Raw genomic sequence first — 26,612 nt, forward strand, 5'->3', positions numbered from 1 at the left:
TGTTCTGATGTGTTGGGGTTGTTGATTGTGTTCCCCCTTTATATGATACTGCTTTTTCCTCAGTTCAAACAAGGTCTCGTATGTTGTTTTTCCCTCCTGACTTTTGACATTTGCCCTAAGAATTTCTTCTCCTGAGCAATGACAACATGCAGCATGTGGAAATTTCTTGTATAGTCTGTCCACTAATTACAGAAAGTCTGAACTAACTGTATTATCTCACGTAGAGACCGCGTAGTTTGATGTGATGTAATTGATATACATAAAATTGTCAAATGTCGTTGGTTAAAATGAAAACGATTCAGATGAACACATTAGACAATAATTTCTTGCTTTTCCGTGAGATTTTTCCAAATTTCCAAAGGGTCAAGATTCATAATTGAGTACAAACGTGGATGATAGCTGCGCACGGGCGAGAGTTGTTTCAGTTGTCCGTACTGGACATTTCATTTCACTAGTCTCTCTCTAATTGCAATTGTAACAGTTAAAAAGACACAAGGAACATGATACATTCACAACTGTCGGAGACAAAGTCCTAACCAATTATGACCACCAAATCCTAAAACAAGCTTAACCAGAATCTCCATGTCCAGAATTCTGCAGTAGGAGTAAATGTAATTATGTTGTTGAAGTTCAGATTGAGAAATAGAGTGTGAGATTGCATGGTCAAAGTAAAAAGCCTTTTTGGGCATATGGGGGAACATTCCTAGTGATTTTGTACTTAGCAGGAACTCAATCCAAAAGCTCATCAATCATGCAATCGCCATTAATCATTAGCTCTGTGACTCTCTGTCTAGCCACTTCCCTCCAATTTGCAACATCTCAATGATCCCAAGATAAGCTTTTAACTTTCATGCTTTCAAAAAGTTTCCTTTCACCTAGCTTCACAGGCTTTTGGCTTTTCCATTCTTAGTTTCGCTACTTGACCGACTGATATTCCGAAAGGACCAGCTAGATTTCACTCAGTGCAGTAAAAACTGGTGACCGAGAACCGGAGATTGGAGCCGAAATGAGCCGGGTTGAGTGCAACCAAGAACTTATGCAACCCGGAGGAGCATTAGTAAACTCAGGAACTGATACAGGCTTTCCAAGCAGCGTATTCGAGCACGTTCTATCAGGGGCACCATCTTGCGAGTTGCCTAGACCAGTGACAGCAGAGGATGGATCTGCAAAACTAGCGCGTCCTCTATTCCCCTCATCGGAAATGTGTTGCAGCGCCATTGACAATGATGAAATTTGGTCGCTCCTGGCAATCGATTTCTGATCTAGCGATTTAGCAACATCATTCGGTTGTCCCTGAGGAGACTCGTGTAGAACAATCTTCCAGCCTAAGCCATTCCCGTCGATGCTCTGAGGCGCTTCACCACTAGTGAGATAGCCCATGTCATATCTTGGTGCAGCTTCTTTATTTCGCCTCACGAGCTCTCCCGCAAGAAGGGTATTGCTGGTCATGATCTTCTCGACATCGTACCTCGACACATCGAAATTGGTGACCGCATTCACACCGCGAAACTTGATGGCTGCTATGTCGTATGCCTCAGCTGCTTCCTCTTGCGTGGCTGATTTAATGGAAAAGTTAGGACTTAAAATCAAATTATGCCCTCAAAAATGGTGCTTTTAGAATACAATGATGATGGTTGCCAAGAGAACTGGGAAAATGGGAAAATAGTATTATCGACATAATCGAGCCCAAAAGATGTAACTTTGAGAACTTACTGAATGTCCCAAGATAAAGATCCTTGTTTCCAGTAACTCTGCCGATTCGAGCTTGCCATCTTCCATGCTGGTGGTGTCTGTAGGTACCAAATAGCCGAACGGAATGTTTGTAAGAGGAAAAAAAGAAAAAAAAAAGGACGAAAGAGCCAAACTAATTCTTCAGCAGATAGTAGAACAAGGAAAACCTTGTCACTCCTCGGTAAATCGAAGCTCCCCTTGAGAATCCACTGCTTCTCCTGCATTATGGATGCAACTGGTCAATGTCGGTCACAAATAGCCTATCTGAATAAGCAAATGCCGGGAGAGAGACAATGGACAAAAAGAGTTACCTCCTTAGGTGGGCAATGTACTCAAGGCGGCTCATTGTCTTCATCTCCTCGAGTTCTTTCCGATAATTTTCCAACTGCAATGTTCCACAAAAAGGCTATGGCATCGTGCTGTGGAAGCTGAAAAGATTTACATAATGTGGCAAACTGGGACAGGGCATTCTCATACCGAGAAATTTATGTGGGTAGAAGGTCCCCAGTATTTGAGGGCGGCAAGATCATATGCTCTTGCGGCTTTCTCTTCCGTATCATAACCCCCTGAAAAAACCAATTAGGAAGTGATGCACAATTGCTGAAGAAACAAAGATTTTTCCATCAAATGTCTGAAATGTAAATCTGGTCTCAATTTTTAGAGAAAAGGTGTTACCTAAGTAAACTGAAGTGCGACATTAATTGCAGTTGCATTCCCAGGGAGCATACAAACAAAGAGCACCAAGTCAAGCTCATGAATATCAGGGGGACCACGAATTTCAGTCAAAAGAGAAAAAGCCAAACACACACATGCTTATACAATGATTCAGCTTTATGGAAAGAAAGAGGAAAAGACTAACCTTGCCTTCCTTTCCTAGACTGTCCCTCCTTCTTGCAGCTGTTGTCCCAAAGATGAGCTTCATATCTACCGGTCCACCTATGCCTGGTGAAGTAGGGAAATCTCACTTGTAAACCACAAACTAAGAACTAGGAAAATGGACCGACGAGCGGAAAGATGGTTCAGTAAATGAACAACAAATGCATCATTTACTCTTCACAATATTTCCTCCCGCAAGAAAGCGCAGATTGCATCAATAATATGAAGGGTTCATCTTGCACTAACAACTATTGTTCACTTAACTTGGCTACGAGTATCGAAAACAAGAACACAAAACGCCCTGACCTTGTAACTCCTCTGTACTGAGATGTCCTCTGGCCAAATGTGTCGATGGATTTCCTAGGCACAGGCAGCTTTCTGTCCACTTCTAGTGCTCTCTTCCTGGTTTCTCTGGCCAAGGACTCGGTGTTGATGGCTGGTGAGAATTGCCTTGGAGCTGTTAGGGCAACACAACCGGACTGAATCTGTGAATAGAAACCACCAGATTCTTTTCCATGCACACTCACACTCCCAGAGACTGTACAATCATCAACACTGACGACGTTTCCCAAGCGAGACATGCCATTTGTTTCTTCCTCCATCGATGCTCTGTACACTAGCTCAGAGTATCCCAACTGGGCTTCCCCATCTTGTCTTCCACTGTAGTGAACTCCAAGAAAGTCCTCTAGCTTTGGTGCTGAACTTGGCATCATCCCTGAAGACCAAAGATTACCATAAAAGGACGAGCATTTGCCGAGGACAATAAAACTAAAACTATTGAGCCAATCTTGGAGGAGAAGCAGAATCACATTTGGTTGTTGATAAAGAAAAAGAAAAAGCACCTTGCGTCTGTGACCTAGTGAGATCTTCCATGAGACAAAGAGAGCCATCTGACTTGACCGGCATTACACACAAGGGAGAGTGAAAGAAGCCAGCATTACTAACTTCTCCAACCTCATATGAGAGGCTGAGAGGAACAGAACCAGCGTCAGTAGTGACGGAAGGAAACTGGGTTTGGTGACAATATGGGTGATGATGATGGGGTTGAGATGAAGGAACGTCCATTTTCAGGTAGGAGGATTTAATATGGGACACCTTCTATGAGGCTGGTTTTAGAAGTATCTATATCTGCCAGAATATTCAATCATTGTGGAGCTGAATAGAACTAACTAATCATTTCAAAATCTCCTGCTTCCCTCTCTCCCTTCCCGAAGCTTGGTTTTTTTGTGGAACCTCTTACTCTTCAGCTAAGCAAAGCACCCAGAAGCTCTCTCTCTCTCTCTCAGGAACAAAACTGGTCCCTTAGGAGACCAGCAAGCAATGCTCGGGAGATGGAGAGAGTGCGTTATATTTAATCACCGATATGTAACTTTCATAGGGATCTGTGAACATAGTTAGAAAGAAAAAGGGAGGCATTTGGAATGGGTTCCAGCCAAAGCTTTTTCAAGTTCCATTTTCACTAAAAATTTGGAGGGTAGTGTGTTTTGGGTTGCTAATGGTTGGCTGTCTCATTGGTGTCATTATATCACAAGAAAAACAAAAAATTTTCTTCGCCGTCGATCCGCTTTATTTTGTGTGCCGATGGGCATGTTCAAAATAGTTGTTAAGCATATTCATTACGGCGATCATGTTACCGAATGTTCTTTGGATACTTATTTAGCATACTACATTATAAGAGAATGCTCCGTACCATATCGCGTCGCTCTCATTCACAGTCTCTCTTCAACACACACATTTAATGACAACAGCGAAGGGTAAGAAAAAAGGGGTGTCGAGTGGGTGGATTACGCCAGTGGAGACAGGGAGGACACACGTATAAATGGCAGATTTGCTTTTATTCACAACGACAGATTTTGAGGGACAGGAACTGCCCATTTGGCGTCTCTCTTGTCAATTTCTGCAGCTCTTCTGTGGCTGGGCCATTCGAGCAATTCTTGCATTCTCCCTAAGCATGTGACTCGATCGTCAAATCCATACAAAGCTCATATGATCCAAGGGCTGAGATAGAGTGGACTCACATGCAGCGCATAAAAAATTTTCAAGCCACTCTCTAGCATGCTAATTGCTACATCACCTGAAGACCTCTAAGCCTTCCTCATGGATACATTGAGTCTAATCCCTGAACCCCTTCACTTTACTTACAAAGTTCCAATTATTTCAGTAAACCTCTAGGGTTGGTTGAGGTGTAGGGGGTTTTCAACTTAAGAACGGGAAGTTGTCCATTCGAATCTCACCAATTATGTGCAAACTATTCTAAGTAGTACTATCAACAGAGACCAACGCCTAAACCTCACTTGTGTGGGAACTTGGTTGGTCTCCACATCCATGCACCATGAAAAAAGAAAAGAAATAAAAAGTTATTGCGATAGTTGATAGAGCCGAAGCCGACACAATTTTATATTGCATGACGAAAGCATGACACTTACAATTAGCTACACAACCTAATTGATGCTATATCAATAGATTATCTTAGCAAGGCAACTAATATACTGCTTTAATTTCCTCCATTAATACTCTTCCTTTACTGCAATTTTTGGTTTATTCTTGTTAGGAGTTTTGGACCTTTTCTTGGATGTTGCTGACGAAAGGTTCCAGGAGAAAAATCCATGAACGCGAGTGCATGGAGTTCTGCATGAAAACGTTTGAATGGGGAGACAGATTTTCCAACACGAAATGATGAAATGGGGGTAATTTTGCATGATTTTTGAAATGTGGGAGGGAAAGAGGGGGAAGTACGAAAAGTTTACAAAAAAAAAAAAAAAAAGATGCGCGTTGCACGTAATTGATTATATCGCAATGATGATCGAATCCATTACAAACAGTGAACTGGCCAGGGCACTTGGAAAACTTTTTTTTGCCTCTTTTGACAGAGTTCTTTTGACAGCACTCGTTACGCCTCAAGTTAATCATCCTTTTCCACGAGATCCATTTTCGCTAGTGCACAAGCAAAAAATGGTGGGGTTGCCAAAAGAAGACAATTTTTCGGGCTCTCTTTATAGCTGTTGGGAGACAGCAGATAGTGCTTTTCCTGCATCCTTCAGGTGGCTACGGGAGACTTTAATGGAGTTATAAACTACGTCCTCCATTTGTGTAGCGCGGAAGCAACATTGCTGATGAGAGATCCATCCCTTCGGTTGGCTGTGAGACCTGAGTGATGAGGCAATGATGCTATGGAGGAAGCAGATCCAAGGAGGAGATGAGCAATAAATAAGCAGATGGGAAGAAGCCATGGGACGCTTTTTCTGACAAGGCCTGGTCTTTTTCCTACAGGATCCCGGCGACGACCAATCTCCATGACTATGGTCGCCATTAACTTCTTCTACCTTCCCTGTTGCCCCACGCAGAGACGAGCAGAACCCTGATGACAAGTTTCCTCGGCCATTTATTCAGAGCCCTCCTTGCTAGACTGAAGAAGCAATCAAAGCCCGGCGCACGGTTTAATTCAAAGGAGAGTACAAACTTTCAAAATTGTTGAAGTAGGGTAAATGCAACCCCGCTTACACGCATCTAGGCAATGCGAGACTAGGACAGAGAATCAATATCTAAGATTAACTTGTTAGCTTGAAAGATAGAGGTGAAAAATACGTACATAAGAGTAGCAAGTTGACTTCGTAGTATTACTCAATACTCGGTCTTTAGGATTAAGAAACTCGGGTCATATGCAACTCCACCTATGCGTACGATGTGGAAAACTCCGACTGACATATCTTCAAAACATAAGGTCATAAAAAACTTAAGATCGATTACTCATTGTAGATCTTGAAACGACAAATTAGATTTGAAATAGTGACCATTGAGGAAAAGAAAGATTATAGTCAATTTTTCCGTTATGATCAACATTTGAATTCGTGACCCGATTGCTTTACAGTGAGCTTAATGGTGTTCATGCAATAAATGCGTCTACATGCTTTGAACAATTAAAATAAACTCGTTCGTTACTGGATTACGAGTTGGCCCACCTAACCTATCCAAAAAGCACACAAAACAAATTTGACTGGCAAGAACCGGAGCTAACTAAGCCCAGCACTTCTTCAATCTCCATGAAAATTAGCTTCATTCCGTTCCCGCTCTGTCTCTCTCATTTTTCAGAACAGCAAACAGAGATGGCATTTACATATCAGGCCAAGAACTCTGGAAGTGATTGATGAAACAATTATTCCTTACCGCTACTTTCTCAGAGATTCCATTCAGCCCTTAAATGGAGTTCCAACAAGTTTTGGAAGCTCGCTTTTGTACATATGAGTAAATCACATCAATCTTCAAAATTGGGTCGTCAGCTAAGAAAGCAGCGAGTCTATCCTCTTTGTGATGCTTACAGATTTACATTTAAAAATAGGCATAGATACAGAAGCTGCAACGTGCACAAAGGAGATAACCCATCACCATCACCACCTTCGCACTAATGATGTAAGCAGCTGCATCATATAGTATGTACCATGTCAAATTAGCCATCTCAATATATAACTAACTAACTACAGTTCCGATTGTTCAACTATAAGCAACAGGAAAATTTGTCACTTGTTCTCAACACAAAAGCTCTTTATAGAAGAAAATGCCACCACAAACAGAGCATTTTATGGTCATAAATTTGAGATCTCCAAGTTTGTAGAAGATAGACCATTAAAGGTTTCAACTTTCAACACCAACAAAGACACCATTACGATATCTACCACAATTAATTAACAAGGCTTTTAATGTGCTGATCAGAGTTCAAAGAGAAGGTTCGTACCTCAAACAGTTCAAATGGGCTTCCACGTCTATAGACATCGCTCTTCTTGCTCTCCTCATTTGGGAGAACACTACATAACAGTGTCCTCCAGCCAATAAGCAAAACAGCAGTGCTTCCCATTGTAACTAAGATAAAATTGTAAGGAGGGATGTGGCTTGATAACACAGCCCTTATAGCTATTCCAAGCTGCCGACAGAGTCAAAGGGGGCATTCATTATGCCACAAAATTGTAAATGTCAAGCTCTAATATGCACATTTAACAGAACTTCCACACTTCATGCTACCCATCAACATTCATCATCAAGAGAGAAAAATGAGAACCATACAAGTTGCAATTTGGTCTTGCAGAAAATATAAGAAACAAATAGAGAACAGAAGAGAAAAACAGCTCCTATATCTGTACTGAGATTATATCACCGTGCATCTCTATGACAGGCATATATCACTTCGATAACTTTCAGGCAGAGCAGACATTTGTACTTCTCGTGATAAGATGGTAAAGAGGATGCACTCATCAGAACCCAAAGATTAACCACAATCACAAAAATCATGAAGGAAAAGATTAGCAGCAAATTAATCATTTTAATGTGAAGTGCAATGGAAATGGTTATGAATAGAAAAGGAAAGTACAAGTTAATCAGCAACAAAGAGTTCGAACTTACTGGAATTCCAAAAGCCCACGATTTGGAAGTAGAGAGCACTGCCTTGGATAGACCATTCTCACCACGACCATCCTCAGCATAGCCCCCGAGGAAGTAAGCACCCAAAAACCAGCCTGTTAAAACAAACAATCAGGTTCTTGGGGTCATTATTTCTGCAAAAGCAGTGGCAATTATTATAAATTATTTACACCACGCTTTCCCAACATGCAGCACATTGCCTCAGCTAAAAAGAATGAGAGCCTCTAAAACATTTTTGAAGATACATTTGTATGCTTCCCGCATTATTAGAAAGAATTATTACAATTGACAACAATGGAGCTGAAGAAATAAGTGTGAACAAAATAATTTTCCTTCCTGTTATTTGGAAGGGTAGGAAGTGAAGGTAAAAAAAGTGAAAATTTCGATTTTGCTTTATATGGGAAGAAGAATGATAATGAAAGGAAAGACAACGAGTTCAGAAAACATGACACCTTTTCACTTTGAGTTGCAGTGAGAATAAAAGTAAAATCCAAATGCAAACATCTCATCATTCTATCACTACGGATAAAAAATTTGATTTGCATCAGCAATGGGCAGAATAAAAAATGCTTGTTTGTTATTGATTTACATGTATTAGAACAGAACAAATTGTATTGTTATAAATTCTTATTGGGTGATTACTACATACATTTTAAGGAAAACAAAAACATTTATATATCTGGTACATTTAAGATTACTTTGGCTTACTTTAGAGTGGTTATTTTCAAGGTTCTATTATTGAATTTGATACAACAAGCATCCACTCTGCTATAAAAGGTCTAAAAGAAAAGAGAAGATGTCTCATTGTCCGTCTCATTTCAAAACAATGCAAAAACCAATTTCTTGACACCTTCAACCCCTTCACTTTCTCTAATCATGCCCTTTGTCTCCTCTTTCTTTACCTCCATTCTCTTCACCTCTTACATATTTGAAACAATTGGTCGTGTAATTTTTCCAATCACTCAACTTTTCTCCCTAAGTTTAGACCAAAAAAATAAAAAATAAAACTTTTCTCCCTAAGTCAGGAGCGATCTGCATATGTAAGCCCGAGGCAAAAAAAGAAAGAAATTGACACCTAGTTCCACAAGTCAATTTCCATTATTCTCCCAAAAAAGAGAAATACCAAGCACTCGTCCATTTACTTTCTTCACTATTCCGTAACCCAACTCTTCCACACATTCCAACATTATGTTAAGTTCCCCAAGCGGATCAGAAACAGATTCATGCTTGCACAGGATCGAATGTTTCCCAATTTTCTCCTACGATAAACATGAAAAATTGGAGCATTGCTGAAAAAAACATGAACTTGCGACTGAATGGAGAACGTTTACACGTACCGGCGATAAAAGGGTCAGCGGTACGCAGAGTCTCGAGGTCGAAAACCGGGAACCCGTGACTGAATCTACCAATTGCAGCGAACAGAAGCAAAGCCACGACATCCCCACCAGCCAGCAACGCGACCCGCCTGAAACGAAACGACCACACAAAGCACACCCAAATCAAACTCTCCAAGCCCACCACAAACGAGGCGCACGAACAAAACAGACGAGCAATTTCGACGGCAGACAAAAAAGGGAAATTCACGGCGGACCCCCATTTCTTCAAACGGGAGGCGGAGCTCGGCTTCTCGAATGGATGACGCCCTCGAGGGGAACGCTCTCCTGGCCCACGAAGACGGTGTCGCCGCCGTCGAACGGGGGAGAAGAAGGGGGACGGCGGGTGGCGGCGGAGGCGGTGTCGAGGGCGTCGTCGGCTTTGGCGAGGGCGAGCCTGGAGGGGGGCGGCCGCGAGGGGCGGGCCCGGGAGGAGAAGTTGGGCATGCGGTGGGAGAAGAGGGGAGGGCGAGCGGCGGCGAAGGCGATGGAGGAGGCGGAGGAGCAGCAGCAGCAGCAGCTGCTCTTGGAGGAGAGAGCCCCGGCCGGAGTTTGGCTCAGCAGCAGCATCGCCGCCGGCGTCTCTGGCTTGCTCTGTTTTTTTTTGGCGGGCGGCCTCTGCTTCTCGCGTCCTCCTCTTAGGCTCTTACCCCTTTCGCCTGCAGAGGAACGGATACCGATCCACGACGAGAACCGGATGTCGTCGTTTCCGAGGAGAATATCTTGAACTTTTTCCTTTCAATTTCCAATTAAAATTAGAATTAATATCAGAGAAAAATCCTAAATCATTATGTTTGTACTAAATATATTCTAAATTAATTATTTAACTATCAAAAATCCTAAATCGGTATCCTTGTAACAAATTTACATTCCATTAGTTTTCTTCATTAGTTCCGATTAAATTAATAAGTTAAATGACAAGTGATAAGTGATTAGGGGTGAGGATGGTGCAGGTTGGACCCACCCTCTAACCTGTGACCAACCCGCACAAGATCTTAGTCCTTAATTTTTAAAACCAAGAACCGACCATATTGAGTTTAGGACCGAGGACCAGACCGACCCAATGGGTTTAGTCCGATTCTATGGTCAACCTAAGACTAACATATAATTTTTTATTTTATTTTTTGTACTCCTTAAAAAAACAGTTAAGGACCGAACTGACCCAATGGGTTCGGTCCAGTTTCTAGATTAATCCAGGACCAACCAATAATTTTTTATTTCATTTTTTGTACTCATTGAAAGGGCAACCGAGGACTGTATCGATCAAATGGGTTTAATGATGAGTGAGGTTAATTAAGAAAGACAGGTAGTGAGGGTCAAGTGGGGTGAGTGTTGAATAGAATGAGCACCGAGTGGGGAGCAACAAGCCAATCGAGTATCAAGCGGCAAGCAGCATGAATGACCCAAAGCGAGCGAGGCGAGTGTCGAGTGGCCAGCAAAGAAGTTATTTCTTTCGATTTTGGCAAATTGAATATTAAGAGGACAAATAAGACAAAAGATAACGAATACTAGAGGAGAATGCCATAAAGAGTTATTTATGCCTTTTTGGACACCATGAAGACTCTTCATAAAAACATTTTCCTCATTCGTAAATTATGACTATTGACACTATAAAAGACATTAAAAACTTAAGTTATTAAATAATAATGTAAAATTACTTGAAGTCTTCACTAAAGAGCTATTTAATGTTATTGACACTATTTATTTTAAGGTTTTCTCTATATATAAAATTATAAATAATATATTTTATATATATAGTCAAGGTTGGTCCGGGTTGGACCGACCTGGAACTCTCCGGATCGAAGACCAACCTGTACAGTACTGGTTCAAGAATTCTAGGACCAAAGACCAATCTAGTCTCCCTGGAAACCGAACTAGGACCGGCAGGATTGGGCTGGTCCAAGGTCGATCTAGGGTTGACCCTGGACCAATGTTCACCCCTATAAGTGATGGGTGTACCGATTCGAGGATTTACTCTTAATTTTCACAAATGTATTGGTGCTGTGATTTTTCATGGTTACAAATATACTAATTTATTATTTTTTATGGTCAAAAAATTAATTTTGAATAAATTTGTCTCAGACATACCGATTTATGTTTTTTCGTGATATTAACCCTTAAAAGTAACACCTTAGTCCAAGAATTTTGTATTTGCACTTGTTTTTCTTGCATAATCCTTGAATTTGTAAGGGCGCAAATGAGAACTATTTTGTTTTACAAATCAATTTATGGCCGTTCTATTTCCATTCCTTAGATAAATTTCTAAATAAAAATACGTGTTTAATAACAACACAAAATTTTTACTCTCAAAGTATAAATTTATTTGATAATGACATCAAATTTATTTCTCCCAAATGGCCAACAAGCAACAGGCCATTGCCTAGACAAGTGACTGGACGACATCAAATGGCAACAAATGAGCGACCAACTAATAATGAGAGAGTGTAAGGAGAAAAAATTTTATTTCTCATTTTGTTATAGAAATAGAAAAAAGAAGATTTTCACCAAATGGGTTTTTGTTTTAAATCTATTCCTGAGAACAAAATAAAAAAAAAAAATAGAATGATTATCATACGCATCCTTAAAAGGTTTGTGAAATGATAATTTTTTCACTATTTCCTTAATATGATCCTTGACCTTTTATATCGTCAAGGTACACTAATAGGTGCCAATCAAATTGCAGTCACAATAAATTATTATGCAACCAAGCAAATTTTTAATCTTTTTCCATTTCACGACCTATTGGTTAATTTTACATAGTTGGCATCGCTCACCGTGTCAATTTCAATTTGCTGGAATCAGACATCAAAGATTTTGATTAAAAAAATCCACTGATATCAAGACTTGATTACAAAGTCACATGAAATCATAAAAATTAGCTTAAATCTATTTTTCACAGTGGCGTTAAGTTTCAATTGATTATTTTTTACCAAATCCTTAGTAAGATATAGTTTCAATTGATTTTGCTAGAAAGATTTTCATAGAAAAAGAATATTCAATTTGTCATCTTGTTATTTTCAAAAAGATATTTTCCGTTTACATCAAATGGTTCTTTGCAAATTAAAATGTTGATTATAATTTTTATAAAAGCTAGTGTAATTATGAATCTTAAATATTTTTTACTGTGTAGATAAATATAAAAGTGATTACCATGGATATGTCGCATGTGTGCATTATTTTCGTTATCTTTCACTGAGTTATAAATTTATATAAAAAAATAAAAAGGCCAAATGGAAGTTATCGAAATTGAAATGGCTAGACCCAGCTCATGAGTATCTTCCATTTAATTCCACGAATGAAAATCCCCACCTCTTTATTCATGCAACACCACCATCAACATAGCTATCATGCGAATTCAATGTGTCAATTTCTTTCCTTTAATTCTTAAAAACTATAGTCCAAAGCGCTATCATTTCTTTCTAATAGTCAACTTTCAAAACGGGGAGTCTAATTGATTTACCGTTGCGTAATTCCTAATAAATTCCACTCAATAATCAAATCGCAAGCTCTAAACAACGAGTCCGAACCCCGCTTAAGAAAAATCAGGTGATTAGATTTCCTTGAAATTGCAGTATTTTCCACTTTACAACTTTCGGAAATTAGAAAATCTGATGGGCTTGTGGCATGGGTTGTTCCACGTCACCTGTTAAGCTTTTGTGCATGCTGGGCCTTTTGGGCCTTTGGGCCTATCGGGCCAAAACGTGGACAACCAAAACTCACGTGCTGGGCTCTGCTACCAAACACCAACAATGTTATTAGCTTTAGCCGGATTTGAGTTGCCGGGCCTTGTTTTTAAACGGGCAAATTATCTTCCCCGAAGTCCGCCATTTTCACGAGTTTTGAAGCATGGTAGCCTTCTTCACATTCAAGCGCTAGCTAGTGAGGGGTTGCGGCCACGAGGTTGCCCGTCCCGAATCTCGGCTCTAGGACCGTTGCTCCGACCAAGGTCCCGTGGTGTAGTAGCGGTAGGTGAAATCGAATATTCAGCAACTAGTTCGGGACTCTCGAGTCTCAAGCTAGTATTCTGAAAAAGAGTTGCGATAGCTAGTCGCCCATCTCTATCCTGGGCTCACGAATTTTCACATAAGATATTATATTTGGACATCACAACAGCGATTCTCAATTTGTACGAAGATGGATATTTTCTTTTCAAAGCGACGATGAATTTGAGCAATATGGAAGTTTGAACAGAGGAATAGTTTCTCCAATGTCGGACACTTTATTTTTTTTGTGCACACGAGAGATTCCATATCTAGTTTTCTAGTGCTTTTAGGCAGAATTGGGGGTGGTGGGAGCCATTTGTAGTGGAATCCATCTTTTGTACTTGATCGATCATATCATCGCTAAAGTTCACATGCCCTATCACATGTTGAAGTCAAATTCTTTGTGTTGTTCCTAAGATGTTAACTTCTAGCTCTTTTGAAAGCATTGCTTATATTCATCACCATATTACTTTTCCTCTCTTAATTACATCAGTCCGGTCAAGGTCCGGAACCAATATGTATGGTTCTTTTTTGATACGTATGGTTCTAATTTCCCTTCTTCAAGATACTATAGCCTAGGATTATGCCATCATTTAACCTTATAAAATTAATGTAAAGAAACCAGTCTACATATGCTTTGGGACATTGACAACTTTAAAGATTCTTGGTCGTCATCGACGATTGGATCCGGAGGACAAAACCCCCAAATGCAGAGCTGGAAGCAAAAGGGCTAGAGACTCAATCCCAAGATCCCCTCACATGCCGGGGTTGCAGCTCAATGCTAGAAGTAGAAATTATATCCTGCGGGATTTATAAATAAATCGACCGATGTCATTATTTCACTAATATAATGACCCCGAGTCCTATGCGTGCGAATATTCGAGAAATGCGCCGGTGTTACTTAATGTGTTTTTCTCTCAGGAATATGTGAACGCAAGGATCCACAGATTAATCATTTCTATAATCAATCCTTTCCCTCGTTGTTTAGCTCGCTGCATGTGACCCGACGCTTTGAATAATGCCATGTTGAACGAGCTCCTACTATACGCATTATCTTAAGCAAAAATCCGAAAGGAATATGTAATACGGGCTCTCCTTCACGTAAAATCATGTGGGAGGATTACTTAATCAATAGGAATTTATCTTGGAGAAGCTAAATCTTTATGGGGGGGCATCGAGCGGAATCGCCAAAATACCCCCAAAGAGGAGATTAAACTAGGAAAAGGCGGTGGCGAAATCGACTTTTCTGGCGCCCTACGTTGATTAAAAAATCACATGAAGCGTTGGCCATTGGCTGGAGGGGGGGCGACCGATGACCACAGCAAGGGAAGCATCTCTAGGTGTTATGGAATTGATTCGTCTCTTTGTCTCTCTTTCTTTCTCTTTCTCTCTTGGGTTTAACAAATCTCGAACGACTAATATTTGTCATCTTCTCGTTGCCAAAAACACTAACCACATAATACCCAGAGCTCGTGGTAAGTCTCGATAAAAGCTTGTGTGGTGTCTAGGGTTTTTGTTTCTTATATTATATTGAATCTTTGGCGTGGGGTTTTGAGCCGGTGCCAATGGATGTCATGAGTGGGGAACCCAAACTCCAACGAGTTTTTAAAGTCTTTTTCACTTTTGTGGTTCTCCTCCCCTGTTGGTATCGAAATCTTCACGCAAAAGATTGACCTATAAGCGACGCATACAGGTTCCTTGGTGTTCGATCCGAAGGCCCTTTTCTCATGCGCTACGTGGTAAAAGTTCTTGCTGCCCGCGCGAGTCACCACTTAAAATTTAACATTGACAAAGCTTTTTTATCTCCTTCTCATGTTGTGCGGGTCTCTGTGTGTATATATATTCGCTTTTCAAGGATGAAGATTTTCTTGTCTTGTTCACGGAACGTTCTTCTTTTCCGCGACCCTATTTTATGTATGGCTTCCCATTAATTTTTTCATCAATATTTGGAGTTGCTTTAGGTTTGTCGTTAGTATTGTTGTGGTAAAGATCCGGTTGTTAATGAGCTTGAGTTTTTGGAGAACAGTGAAAAGTGCGATGGCAATGTCACAATTTCAAACTCCGAATTTCATCCGGTCTATTGAAAACCGATTTCCATTCGACTAAGCACAAAGGAACTTTCATCTAAGTCCCGAAACTGGGTTTTAGGATGTAATGGTCTAGTATATGAGCCAGCTTCTATGCGCTAAACTATGTTCATTTTCTAGACACGATTAGGGGCTGACCATCCAAACCGAGATTAGAAGACTTGTGAGTAATTAGTTTCTTATGGTCTATCTTAAGGAGTCATACGGAGCGAGCATGGAAAGAATCGAAGACCTTACAGGTTTCAAGAAGCATGAACCTCAAGTTCTCGAGGTTGTCGAAGCGCCCACGAATCTCGAGCCCTTTTTTTCTCACTACGAAAAGATTGGCTTTATCATCTCGAGGAAAGGTGTTGGTCAAAGTTCCCATTCATGTTTCTCTTCTTCTATATATTTTTTTAATTTTTCCTTTTTGTATTTTCCCCCGAAAAATAAAATATTATCTCGTTATAGAGGCTTGAGAAGCAACGAAAAATTTAATGCTTCCGTTTGGAGGAAATTAAAGGTATTGCGTTGACCTCCACATGCTTCAGTGCAGAGTACGAAATTACTGAAGGAAAAATGGCCATGGAAGTTCAGAACAACCATTTCACAGCACGTCTACTGACCATATCCTCCGAATAATCTCATCTGAAACATATAACTGATTGAGGTAGAGAAAGAAATAGAAGAGAATCGATATGACTTTTGCAGAGAGATATTCTTCGAATTAATAAATGACACAAAGCTCAAAACGACACTAACATACTGAAGGGACTTATTATAATCGGATAATGTTTCGACGGTTCAATTCAATCCCGCACTCAATCGGAAATTGTTTGTTCCATCTCTCTGCTGCTCGTTTTCATTTCTTTTTCTCATTTCAGGCTTGTTTATAACTTCTTTCCTAAGACAATTCTCAAAATCCTACTCAATAATACAAGTGACTTTGAGAAATTTGTTAAGTAACCAAACGAGAGATTTTTTTTTTTTTTTAAGAAATAGTACTCAGAGTCGAAATTTTGTACTTGAATAAGGTATCTTTATAGATTTTCTAACATTTCTGAATCGGAAATACATTTCAATGATAGTTTTGAAAGCAACTCCCTCACATACATTATCTGATAATAAATATGGATAACGATAGATGAGGGTGCTTGTCCATGTTATAGCAAGGGCTTCAGAATTGAATCACCCCCTCTCTCTCTCTCTCTCTTCGAAGTATCTTGAATATAGTTTCTCCTAAAAAACGATTTTCAGCGGAAATAAAGAGGTCATCCCTTTGGAGCAAACAAAAGAAGGGTTGTCCAAACCCTCGAAAAAGCTAAAAACCCGCTAGGGGTATGGACGGGTGCGAGTAGAGGGGGACGCAGACAAAAACAAATACCAAGGCGATGTGGTGTGGATGACATGAAACTTTGAGAATCGATGCAAGTCAAGCCCTATAGAACCTTGGAGCGTGTCTAGATTTCCTCCCCAGCTTGACTCCCTCTCTCTCTCTCAAAGACATCGAGAAAGGACAGGCATCGCTGTTGCATGGCCATTTTCAATGTTATTCCTCTTTATTTCAACCAAGCAAAAATTAAAAAAAAAAAAAAAGGAAAGAAAAGGAGTGATAAGACATGCCTTTGGGATTACACATTCTTTGGACTTGCAGGCTCTAGGGGCGAAAAATAAAAGTAGGTCTTTTCTTGTTTGGTTTGCGCAGCGTTCGTGTTCGCGCCTCGATATCCCCGCAACGAATGCTTTTGTTTATTCCTAAACGGGAGCATTTGCAGCCCACTAGTGCATCAACAGATCTTAACTAGAACTTCACCTTTTTCTTCATTTTTGCTTAAAACCCAGTTTCATTTCCATTTCTTAATGTACGTCGTACATAAATATAATATTACCAAACCCTCCGTTTCCCGATGCTTGTGTCTTCCGTTTCTCGAAAACTCGCGTTGCGTCTTCCTCCCTCAAACTCACCAAACGCAGAGGGGGGGAGATGGAGAGAGAGGACGCAATCATGTCCTCATCCATGGTCTAAATTATTGATTTTTACAACGGGTTACTCCCTGTATTTAGCTTAGCTGTAATCGGGGGACAGGTGATCTTTATGTCAGCAGCTCTTTCCAATTAGTCAAATCGCCCGTAAAGTTTCGCACAAGAGAGAGAGGAGTTCAAAAGGGAAGGGACAAGAGCAAAAGCAAAGCCGGCACGTGAGCGTCACGACCAGCACACTTTGGAATATCTATGATAGGTGTGCGTGCGCCTTAGCCTCCTCCCCTCTCATTATTATGCCTGGCTAGGCTTTTCAGGAGGTACATGTTCTTCTTTAAATTCCCATAACCAATGTCCGGTCGAGCGACATTTTGAATTTTCCTTAGAAACTATATTTATATGAGATCATATGGACCGTGTTTCTTAAGTTAATCTGAAGAATGGATGTCAACGAAAACTTATTTACTAACACTCAGGTTTTTTTTAGCCTTTTTCCGGCAACAACGCTGCAACCACTATGTGTTTTAGTTATGTTATTGTGACATATAATATCTTTGAATTTTCGGTTAATGTTTCTTTGTTATCTTAACTACGTCATCGATGGATCATCGTTGGTCAAAATTAGGTTTCTTGTAGCCCACCCTTTTGGTCTAGGGAGTATATTATGCTTGTGTCTCTGTCTATAATATCCCATTATTTGCTCCTTGGGTCTTTCTCCCTCTAGTGCCTATGCGTGTGTCCATACATAGCTCGCAGCAAGTATTAAATGAAGCGCGTGCATTAGATTATTGGGTTGGTGGCTGTTGGCTCCATAAGATGTCGTATTTATTTCTAAGGAAGCTAAAGGGCGCTTCCTGTTTGGTCAACAATGGGTGCGTGAATATAGCCATTGTACGTGAACACAGATCGTTGATGGTATACCTAATGGTATACCTGAATTGATATCTATATAATAAGTTTAAGATTGACTGAATAATTTCTTTTATAACTTCTACTTTCAAATTTTCTTTCAATATTTTGAAATGAAATCTTATGAAAAGAAGAAGAGGAAATGACATAAGTGATCTCTGAATTTTAATCAAATATGCGATGTGATTTTTAAAGTTTTAATTTGTTTAATATGATTCATAACTTGAACTTTAAGTCAATGCGGTTCATAAATTTTCAATTTATTGAATATAATCAGTGAACTTTTAATACATATTCAATTTAGTTATTGTACTACATGAAAATATTCAATGTGGTTCTTGCTCTTTAATTAATGGAACGATTGCATTAAACATTTTCATACAGTTTGTGGATTGCATTAAATATGTGCCAAAAGTTCAAAAACTATATGGAATATTATGCTAAAGTTCAAATATCACATTAAATAAATTAAAAATTCATTGACCATTTGTGTCATTATCTCAAAAAAATATGTGCTTTTACGTGTTAATATTTGCGTGATATTTTAAAAAAAATTGCATATTTTGTGTCCAATGAATCAACATGCAGAAACTACAAGATCATCAAAAAGTTAAAAATCGGAAGTATGTATAACCCCAGGGGACCTGAGCAAGTCCTTAAACGGCTCCACCCTGAATCGGGCATCCCAGGGTGCCCAGCTAGCCCCCATATACAGGGGGTTTAGCTGGGATCATGAGATAAAGTCCCCATTGGGCTTCCCCGCCAACTCCTCCAACGGGAGGGGAGCCCACCTCGGATCCCCGTAAAGCCCTTCTCCTAGCATACTAGGCTGGGTTCAGGGAAGTGAAGAGGCCTGGCCAACCCCCTACGTGAGTGGGTTGGCTAGGGTGGTGGCGGCGATGGCGACTGAAAATGCTAATAGGAAACATTCAAGTAATTTAGACATGTTAAACTCCAAAATGACGTGGTACACATCTAAGATAGCGTGTCATTAATTAATTATTTCCGTAAATAATTCACTCAAGTACCGTAATTACGATTTTTAGTTAATATTTAGTTTTATAAATCAACATCCTCTTCAATATGCCAATTCAATATAGAAAAGGGGCTATGCCCTACTAACCTTTTTAATAATGAGCTTTAGTGAATTTTACAATCAATTTTTGTAAATTCTGGATACGTTTCTCAAGTGCACTAAACTTTCATTTCTTTAAAATTGATGCACTTTGATCGGAATTTGCCAATTCACTGGCCAAATGCTACCATGGCACCATATCATCCTCATGGCAACGGCATGCCTTTGAAAAGAAAAATTACTCAGATGATCGTTACGTGAGCGTTTTACTTGAGAATCGGTTAAATTTTGGTTAAAGTGTATCGATTGGGGAAAAAAATTAAAAGAAAAAAAATTAGCACGTTAGATAGTGGAAAACAAAGCTTGGTGGTTTAAGTGCAAAACGCACCAAATCTCTATTAACGCTCATGGATTTTACAAGTGGATTTTCATCTGAGCCCATAGAGAATAGATAGATCTCACATTTTCTAGTACCATATATCCAAATTGTGTCCATGGTCAATTGTATAATTATGGCGCGTTTGGTAACGATTTTGTTCTCAAAAACAATTTCTAAGCATTTTAAGTCATTTGGTAACCTGTCTAAAATTTCTGATTCGTAATAGAATTGTGTTTGATACCGTACTCAAAATTTATATTCCAAATCATTTTCTTATAAATTTTAAATAATATTATTATTTTTTCCATTTTTTCTTCTTTTCTTTTTCCTTTCTCTCTCCTACTCTTCTTCTTCAAGTGGTAAGTTGCTGGTTAGGCGATCACCAGACAAGGGAAGGCAACCTCACCGAAGCGTCGCCGGCCCTTGGCAAGGCCAACCCTCATTGGCCAAGCCTCGTTGGTGGCCAGGCAGGCCTTGTCGATGGCTAGGCTTGCCTCCGACAAGCTGCCTAAACCAGTTGCTAGTGACCGACGACGATGGGCGGTGGACGGCGAACGACAATTACGGCAGTGGCGGTAGATGAATAAGAAGAAAATGGAAGAAAAAGAAAAAAAGAGCTTGATTTTTAGATTTGTTCCCAGGAACAAGAATCAACTATTTTTTTTCTATTATTCTTGATTCTGTTTCAAATCTACTTCTAATAACAAAAATTTTACCAAACACGATTTTGTTCCAAAACTACTCTCAGGAACAAAGAATAGAATCTAGCATTATTTTGTCCATTACCAAATAGGCCCTAAGGGGCCTCTTTGATAACGGTTTTGTTCCTAGTAACAATTTCTAATAAAAAAATTATTCTTTTTAATTATATTCCTAGAAACAATTTATAAGCATTTTAAGTCGTTTGGTAATCGTCTAAAATTTATGATTCTTGAATAGAATTATGTTTGGTACCGTGCTCAAAATTTCTACTACAAATCATTGTCTTTTAATTTTTAAATAATTTTATTACTTTTTTTCCTTCTTCTTTTTTCCTTTCTCTCTCCTATTCTTCTTCTTCAAGTGGCCATTCGCCAAGTTGGACGAGGCTCGCCTAGCCACCGGCGAGGCTCAACCTCGCCCGGATCGCGGGCTCGCCTAGCCTCGCCGGTGGCTAGGCTTGCCTCGGCAAGCTCGCCGAATCGGTTGCCGACGATCGGCGGCAATGGGCGACGAACGACAACTATGGCAATGGTGGTAGATGAAGAAGATAAAAAGGGAAGAAGAAGAATATAAAGGGGAAAAAGAACAAAAAAAAGGGCTTGATTCTTAGATTTGTTCCCAGGAATAAGAATTAATTTTTAATTATTATTGATTATGTTCCAAATCTACTTCCAGAAATAAAAAAAAAATAGAAATTTGTTCATGGGAATAAAATTTTTACCAAACACGATTATATTCTAAAACTACTTCCGGGAACAAAATAATAGAATATGACACTATTTGATCAATTACCAAACAAGCCCTTAATAGCCACTCGTTTTTTCAAATCGTATATGGGGAAATAGTACAATGCAATTGTACAATATGGTACCAATATACCAATTAATGGTCCACTATTGTCTGAAATGGTTTGCAAAAAGTCAAAATAGTCGACAAGTAAGGTACGCATAGGTTGCTATGCCTAAGTAAAAATTCATGTGTACGAAACAATAAGGCCTACTTGGTAACATTCTTGGAAATTACTGATTTATTCTCAAGAGCCAAAAAAAAAAATCGTTTGATAATTTTTTTCTTAAGAACAAAATTCGATTTTTTTTATTCTTGAGAATAGATTTTGAATAGAATTAAGAAATAGAAAAGAATTGTTTTTTTTATTCCCGAAAACAATTTCTAGAATCAATTCCAATTTTTTTCTCCTCTTCTCTTTTCTCTTCTTCTCTTCCCTTTTCTTCTTCTTCCTTTTGGCCAGCGACGCCGAGCCTCGCACAGCCGGCATGAGCCTCAGCCTCACTAGGCTAGGGCGAGGTCGACCTCACCCAAATCTAGCGATGCTGTGGCTTGCCTTCAGCGACCTCGCTAGATCTCGCCTAGTCAGTCGCTGGCCACAGCGGTGGCTAGTGATCAGCTACAAAGAAGGAGGAAGAAGAAGAGAAAAAAAGAAAAAGAAAAAGAGAAAAAATATAACAAAAGTATAGTAAAGTTTGTCTAAAATAAGGATTCAAAGTGCCTTCATTTTCTCAAAAGAGGACCTGGAGTAGAGTCTGTCTCAAATAAGGATCCAAAGTAATCATTTAGTTTCAAAGAATGACCTCATTTTCCGGCTGGTGAATAAATATATCTCCGATACATATTCCGATAGCCCGATCTGGGATATTTTTGTCAATTTTTTTTTTTAAATTTCTAGTTGTCTTGTTCTTTATTATTATTATTATTTTTGGGTCAATTGTGGCACTGTTCATCATCTTCTTTGTCCCCTGTTTGTCTTCTTCTCAAGAACATCGAACTTGGGAAGGGCCAGCGAGTGTTGGCCGTTGGTGAGGGTTGGCGAGGGTTGGACACCCATCGTCGATAGTAGGCAAGGGCTTATAGGCCGACCCTCGCCAAATCTGGTGAGGGTGGCCTTGGTTGCGGCTGGCGAGGGCCATCAAGCCCTCGTTCGCTGCGAGTGAGGGCTTACAAGCCCTTGTCGGCCCTTATTAGTGGCCGATGAGGTGGGTAAGCCCTCACCCAAGGCCGGCGAGGGGTGACCTCGCTAATGGCCGTGAGGGGCGACCTCCCCCACCTCCACCCACTACTCCACCAACAACCTCATCTTCTACTAGGACTACAACTGGGATGCCTGCGTCGCTTTCTTCATCCCTTCCTCCCACCACCACTCCTAGATTGACGACTTCTTCAGCTACCCCTTTTTCCCTCGAGGACCTTCTTGTAGGGCCTCGATTTGGACGACCCCCGTCCCCCATGGCCGCGTGAGGGCTCGATGGCCCTTGCTTGTTGTCGGCCGATGGGCGCGGAGCCCTTGCTCGCTGTTGGCGATGGGTGTCGAACCTCACCGACCCTTACCAACGGCCGGCGCTCAATGGCCTTTCCCCAAGTCCGATGTTCTTGATCTGGGCAAGAAGAAGTGAACAAGGGACAAAGAAGACGATGAGCAGGGAAACCGAAAAAAAATGGACAAAAATATCGTAATCAAGCCACCGGAATATACATTGAAGATGCATCTATTCACCGGCCGGTGAGTGAGGTTCTTCTTTGAGATTAAATGACTATTTTTGGTCTTTATTTGAGACAAACTTCACTCCAGGTCCTATTTTGAGAAAATGATGGCACTTTGGGTCCTTATTTGAAACAAACTTCACTTCAGGTCCTCTTTTGAGAAAATGATGGCAATTTGAATCCTTATTTGAAATTTTCCCAAAAATTAAGAATCTTACTAAATGCATTTCTATCATGGAAATAGAAATTTTTGGACAGTTATCAAGCGTGTTCATTTACTTAGAAATTGTTTCCGAGAAGAAAATCAGAAAAAAAAATCATATTTGATAAAAAAAAAATTGTTTTTTGGAACATAATCGTTACCAAACATGTCATTAGTGAACCATTTTTTGGTTTTGTTTTGGCAAGAGCTACCTAACAGCATTCATGGGATAGATTCATAAAATCCAATCTCTTGAGGGGAGGATACTTGTATCAATTCGATTCTTTGTGTTGTGATGCAACCAAAATCATCGATTTTTACGGTATTCATTACTCACTTGAGCTGCAGGTGAAACCTCAAGATCGACGGGAAATATGATTGACCTGTTTCATAAAAACTCCGGTACAAACAAATTTCACCCATTTGGACGCCATCTTTCACTACTGTCAATATACTCTTTCTTTACTAACCACCGGTATATATCTCTTTGTTTTCCTACTATGGAGGAGGGAGACTTCACGCTTATTCTAAATAGTGACAAGCCATTCACATCGAGTTTTAAGATCTTCTTGGCAATTGCCCAATTGTGATAAGTCCCGACATGCCCGAACCAAGAAGTTTCAGTTTCCTAACAGCTCAAATTAGCATCCTAGAGCATCGAGATATATTATAATTCTAAATGTTTATGCAAATGCTTCTCATTCATGTGGTGGTTGGCCAAACATGACTTTCACCGTCCACATTGAACTAACATACAATAGTTTCCTCCCCATCTTATCTAACAAGAATAATCAGAGAATTTTTCTTTTCGGCCAGTAAGAATGGTAAAAGGATTGCTGTTCGCTTTGGTCAAAAGAAGATGGGGATTGGTTTAATGAAGTTGCAAGTATAATAATATTTTCAAAATTTATATTTGTACTCAAGTCCGATATTTTCACTTTGGGAGATGGCCAAGAGGCGTGGGCTATTTAATCAACTATTAGCTCTGGTACCATTTGCTAGGAGCACGTGATAGAAGTTTGATATCTTCACCAAGGGAGATTCTCTCAAGTCCAATCTAGTCAACATATTTAATCTGACCTACCTCGACAGAATAGCTAAAGCCAATGAATTATGGCCAACTACAATAGAGGATTTAGGTCCTTAGGGATTTAACGAAACCGATTATGAACATCTGTAAATAGACTTGCTTTATCCTTTCACGGCAGGAAGGAGTTACCCATGAATTGCCATTTGCGCATTTTGTTTGTATGTTCTAAGGATAATCTTTTGAAGTATCTTTGTTTTTTGCATCGATCTCCACAAAATGATCATTACAAGAGTCTTTCTTTGAACACTTAATTCTTGAACATGCGACTTTTTCTAATACAACTTACATTTGTATTTCAACAAATTTTGTGTAAATCAGTCATGTATTAAAACTCACAAGTTGCCTTAGTCCAATCCCGTCGCCCACTTTCATGTAATCGAGTTATGGCTAATTAGGATATATGAATTACTCCATCACATTATACAAATTTTCGGACGTGAAACTTCTTCTAACACGACTCATATATACATCTCAATGATATTTGTGTAAATCAATCGTATATTAAAACTTGTAGCATTAGTATGATCTTTAAACATAGGACCAGTGTCCATAAAACTAAGATAGTTAATTGAATTTCTTTGACCTTACTTTATTATTTTCTTTTTATTTTTATTTTCCTGGCCAGAGACCTTACTTTACTCTTCTCATGGGACATGTTAGATGTTTGGAGTTATTCTCTTGTTAGTCAGATTCTCATTTTATTTCTTTTGTCTCACTCAAGTACAGGACCACTAACAGTAACGCCAACTTTACATTTTGTGTGTTCATCTTTTTCATTATATTCCTCACTTTTAATAATGTTAATAATAACATCACCAGCTATTACTCAAGTGCTATGCTATTGGTTGGATTATGTCACTAAATATTTGTTCGATGTGCATATTTATCCTCGAATTTCGATTCGTTCAAGTTCTTGAAGTGTTCAATGTTGTATTCAAATTGATTAAGCTTGTTTGTTCTCACGTGGATAACTCATGTTACTTTTGCATAGACACTCCTGATAACTCAATCATTTTCGTCAATTCAAGTTCAGAGCCACCAAATCCACTGAAGCTTGTAAAAAGAGAGAAAAATTAAGAAAAATCACATTAAATGATGATATTTCCAACACGTTTAACTAAAGTTCCCAAAAATCAAATTGAAAAGCTCGGGACCAAAATTGGCCCTCTAAAAGTTGGACGATCTAATTGTACGTCCTCTAAAAGTTCGAGAATTTCATTAATCAAATTGATAGTTTAGATAAGGCTTTATGGTTGCATCGCATCTCGCATGGTGCCAAGTCATGGGTGTGGGGGAAAGAAAGATGGTCCTAAAAGAGCCGCTGGTCCCTTCCGTGTAGAACGCCGAACCTTGGAATTCTGCATTCTGTCTCTTTCGTTTCGTCCCGAGCAATCGTGTACGGCGAGCCGATCGTCACCCCGAGCACGCGCGCCGCTGGCAAAATTGGCGAATCATATCTCGTCCTAACCAAATATTCGAAGCACTCAAAATTCTGTCTCTCTCTCTCTCTCTCTCTCTTTCAACTTCTCTTTATGTAATTTTCTCTTTCCCTTACTTGGTTTTTCCTTTAATCATGCAAATCATATCCACTCGTTCCCAAATGCAGCTCCACCAGTATAATGGACCAATCCTCAAATGAAGAAAAACCATTTAGTCAGTTTCGAACTTATTTTGCAAATACCAATTGAGTCATAAAATTTTTTATTTTTGTCAATATAGTCTCAAATATCTATATGTAATTCTAACATAATTTTTCTAGCTAATCGCATTGTTGGCGGTGTGGCAATCCACAAGTCGGGAATCAGTTGTACTTCACTAAAAGTTTAGTCAGAAAGCAAAACGCACGGTGAAATTTAGGTTCGAGTTTTGGCTCCGCGCCCGCGGCCTCGTCGTACTTCTCGTGTTGGCAATTTTACCTTCGGATCGTTCGTAAAAAGCCGGGAGGGGGAGGACAGCGGTGGGGGTGGTGGTGGGGCGAGGTCAGCCGCACGATGATGGCCGGACGCTCCCGTCCATCGAGACGGACGCGCGCGCGCTTGCGCTTGGCTCGGCTCGGCTCGGCTTCGGAGCGGAGACGAGAGAGGCGGGCCCGGGCGGGGCCCCGGTGGAACCCGAAAAGTCGTGGGCGATTTGAGTTGTGCTGAAAGGCGGGGGGGAGTGAAAGCGGGGGGCCCACCGCAACCCCTTGTCGGCAATGAGGAGGCGAGCCCGATCTCGCTCTCTCCAGCCCCAACACGTCCCCACCACCCCCCTCTCTTTTCATTTATTATTATTGTTATTTTTCTATTTTATTTTTTTTTTATTTTTTTTATTTATTTTCTTTGGTTGTTTGTGAGTTCGT

At 39.9% G+C, this 26,612-nt stretch overlaps 2 protein-coding genes across 2 annotated transcripts; both read right to left on the reverse strand.

Moving 5' to 3' along the window:
* Positions 1 to 416: 416 nt before the first annotated feature.
* LOC104447800 (AP2-like ethylene-responsive transcription factor AIL1) lies at positions 417 to 4,029 on the reverse strand. The gene is made up of 9 exons (XM_010061516.3): positions 3,450 to 4,029; positions 2,914 to 3,322; positions 2,591 to 2,673; positions 2,407 to 2,415; positions 2,209 to 2,297; positions 2,043 to 2,116; positions 1,899 to 1,949; positions 1,714 to 1,790; positions 417 to 1,556 (listed from the first exon to the last, which is right to left on the reverse strand). Exons 1-9 carry the CDS (start codon positions 3,670 to 3,672, stop codon positions 949 to 951), a joined length of 1,623 nt encoding a protein of 540 aa, XP_010059818.1. The 5' UTR covers positions 3,673 to 4,029; the 3' UTR covers positions 417 to 948.
* A 2,695-nt stretch (positions 4,030 to 6,724) lies between these two features.
* On the reverse strand, positions 6,725 to 10,062 carry LOC104447798. Its single transcript, XM_010061515.3, is given in 6 exon segments — positions 6,725 to 7,022; positions 7,337 to 7,522; positions 7,999 to 8,111; positions 9,354 to 9,481; positions 9,608 to 9,650; positions 9,653 to 10,062. Coding segments are annotated over 6 exon segments (807 nt in total). The 5' UTR covers positions 9,960 to 10,062; the 3' UTR covers positions 6,725 to 6,992.
* Positions 10,063 to 26,612: the final 16,550 nt, after the last annotated feature.

Source organism: Eucalyptus grandis, chromosome 6 (genome assembly GCF_016545825.1).
Source record: "Eucalyptus grandis isolate ANBG69807.140 chromosome 6, ASM1654582v1, whole genome shotgun sequence".
Taxonomy (NCBI): domain Eukaryota; kingdom Viridiplantae; phylum Streptophyta; class Magnoliopsida; order Myrtales; family Myrtaceae; genus Eucalyptus; species Eucalyptus grandis.

What these genes read in the sequence shown, in the direction of transcription:
- LOC104447800 (XM_010061516.3), bottom strand. Translation starts at nt 3,672, where the DNA reads ATGGACGTTCCTTCATCTCAACCCCATCATCATCACCCATATTGTCAC. An exon ending in TACATTGCCCACCTAAGGAG is followed by an intron (nt 1,950 to 2,042) that starts GTAACTCTTTTT and finishes TCCATAATGCAG; the next exon opens with GAGAAGCAGTGGATTCTCAA. An exon ending in TCTTTATCTTGGGACATTCA is followed by an intron (nt 1,557 to 1,713) that starts GTAAGTTCTCAA and finishes CCATTAAATCAG; the next exon opens with CCACGCAAGAGGAAGCAGCT.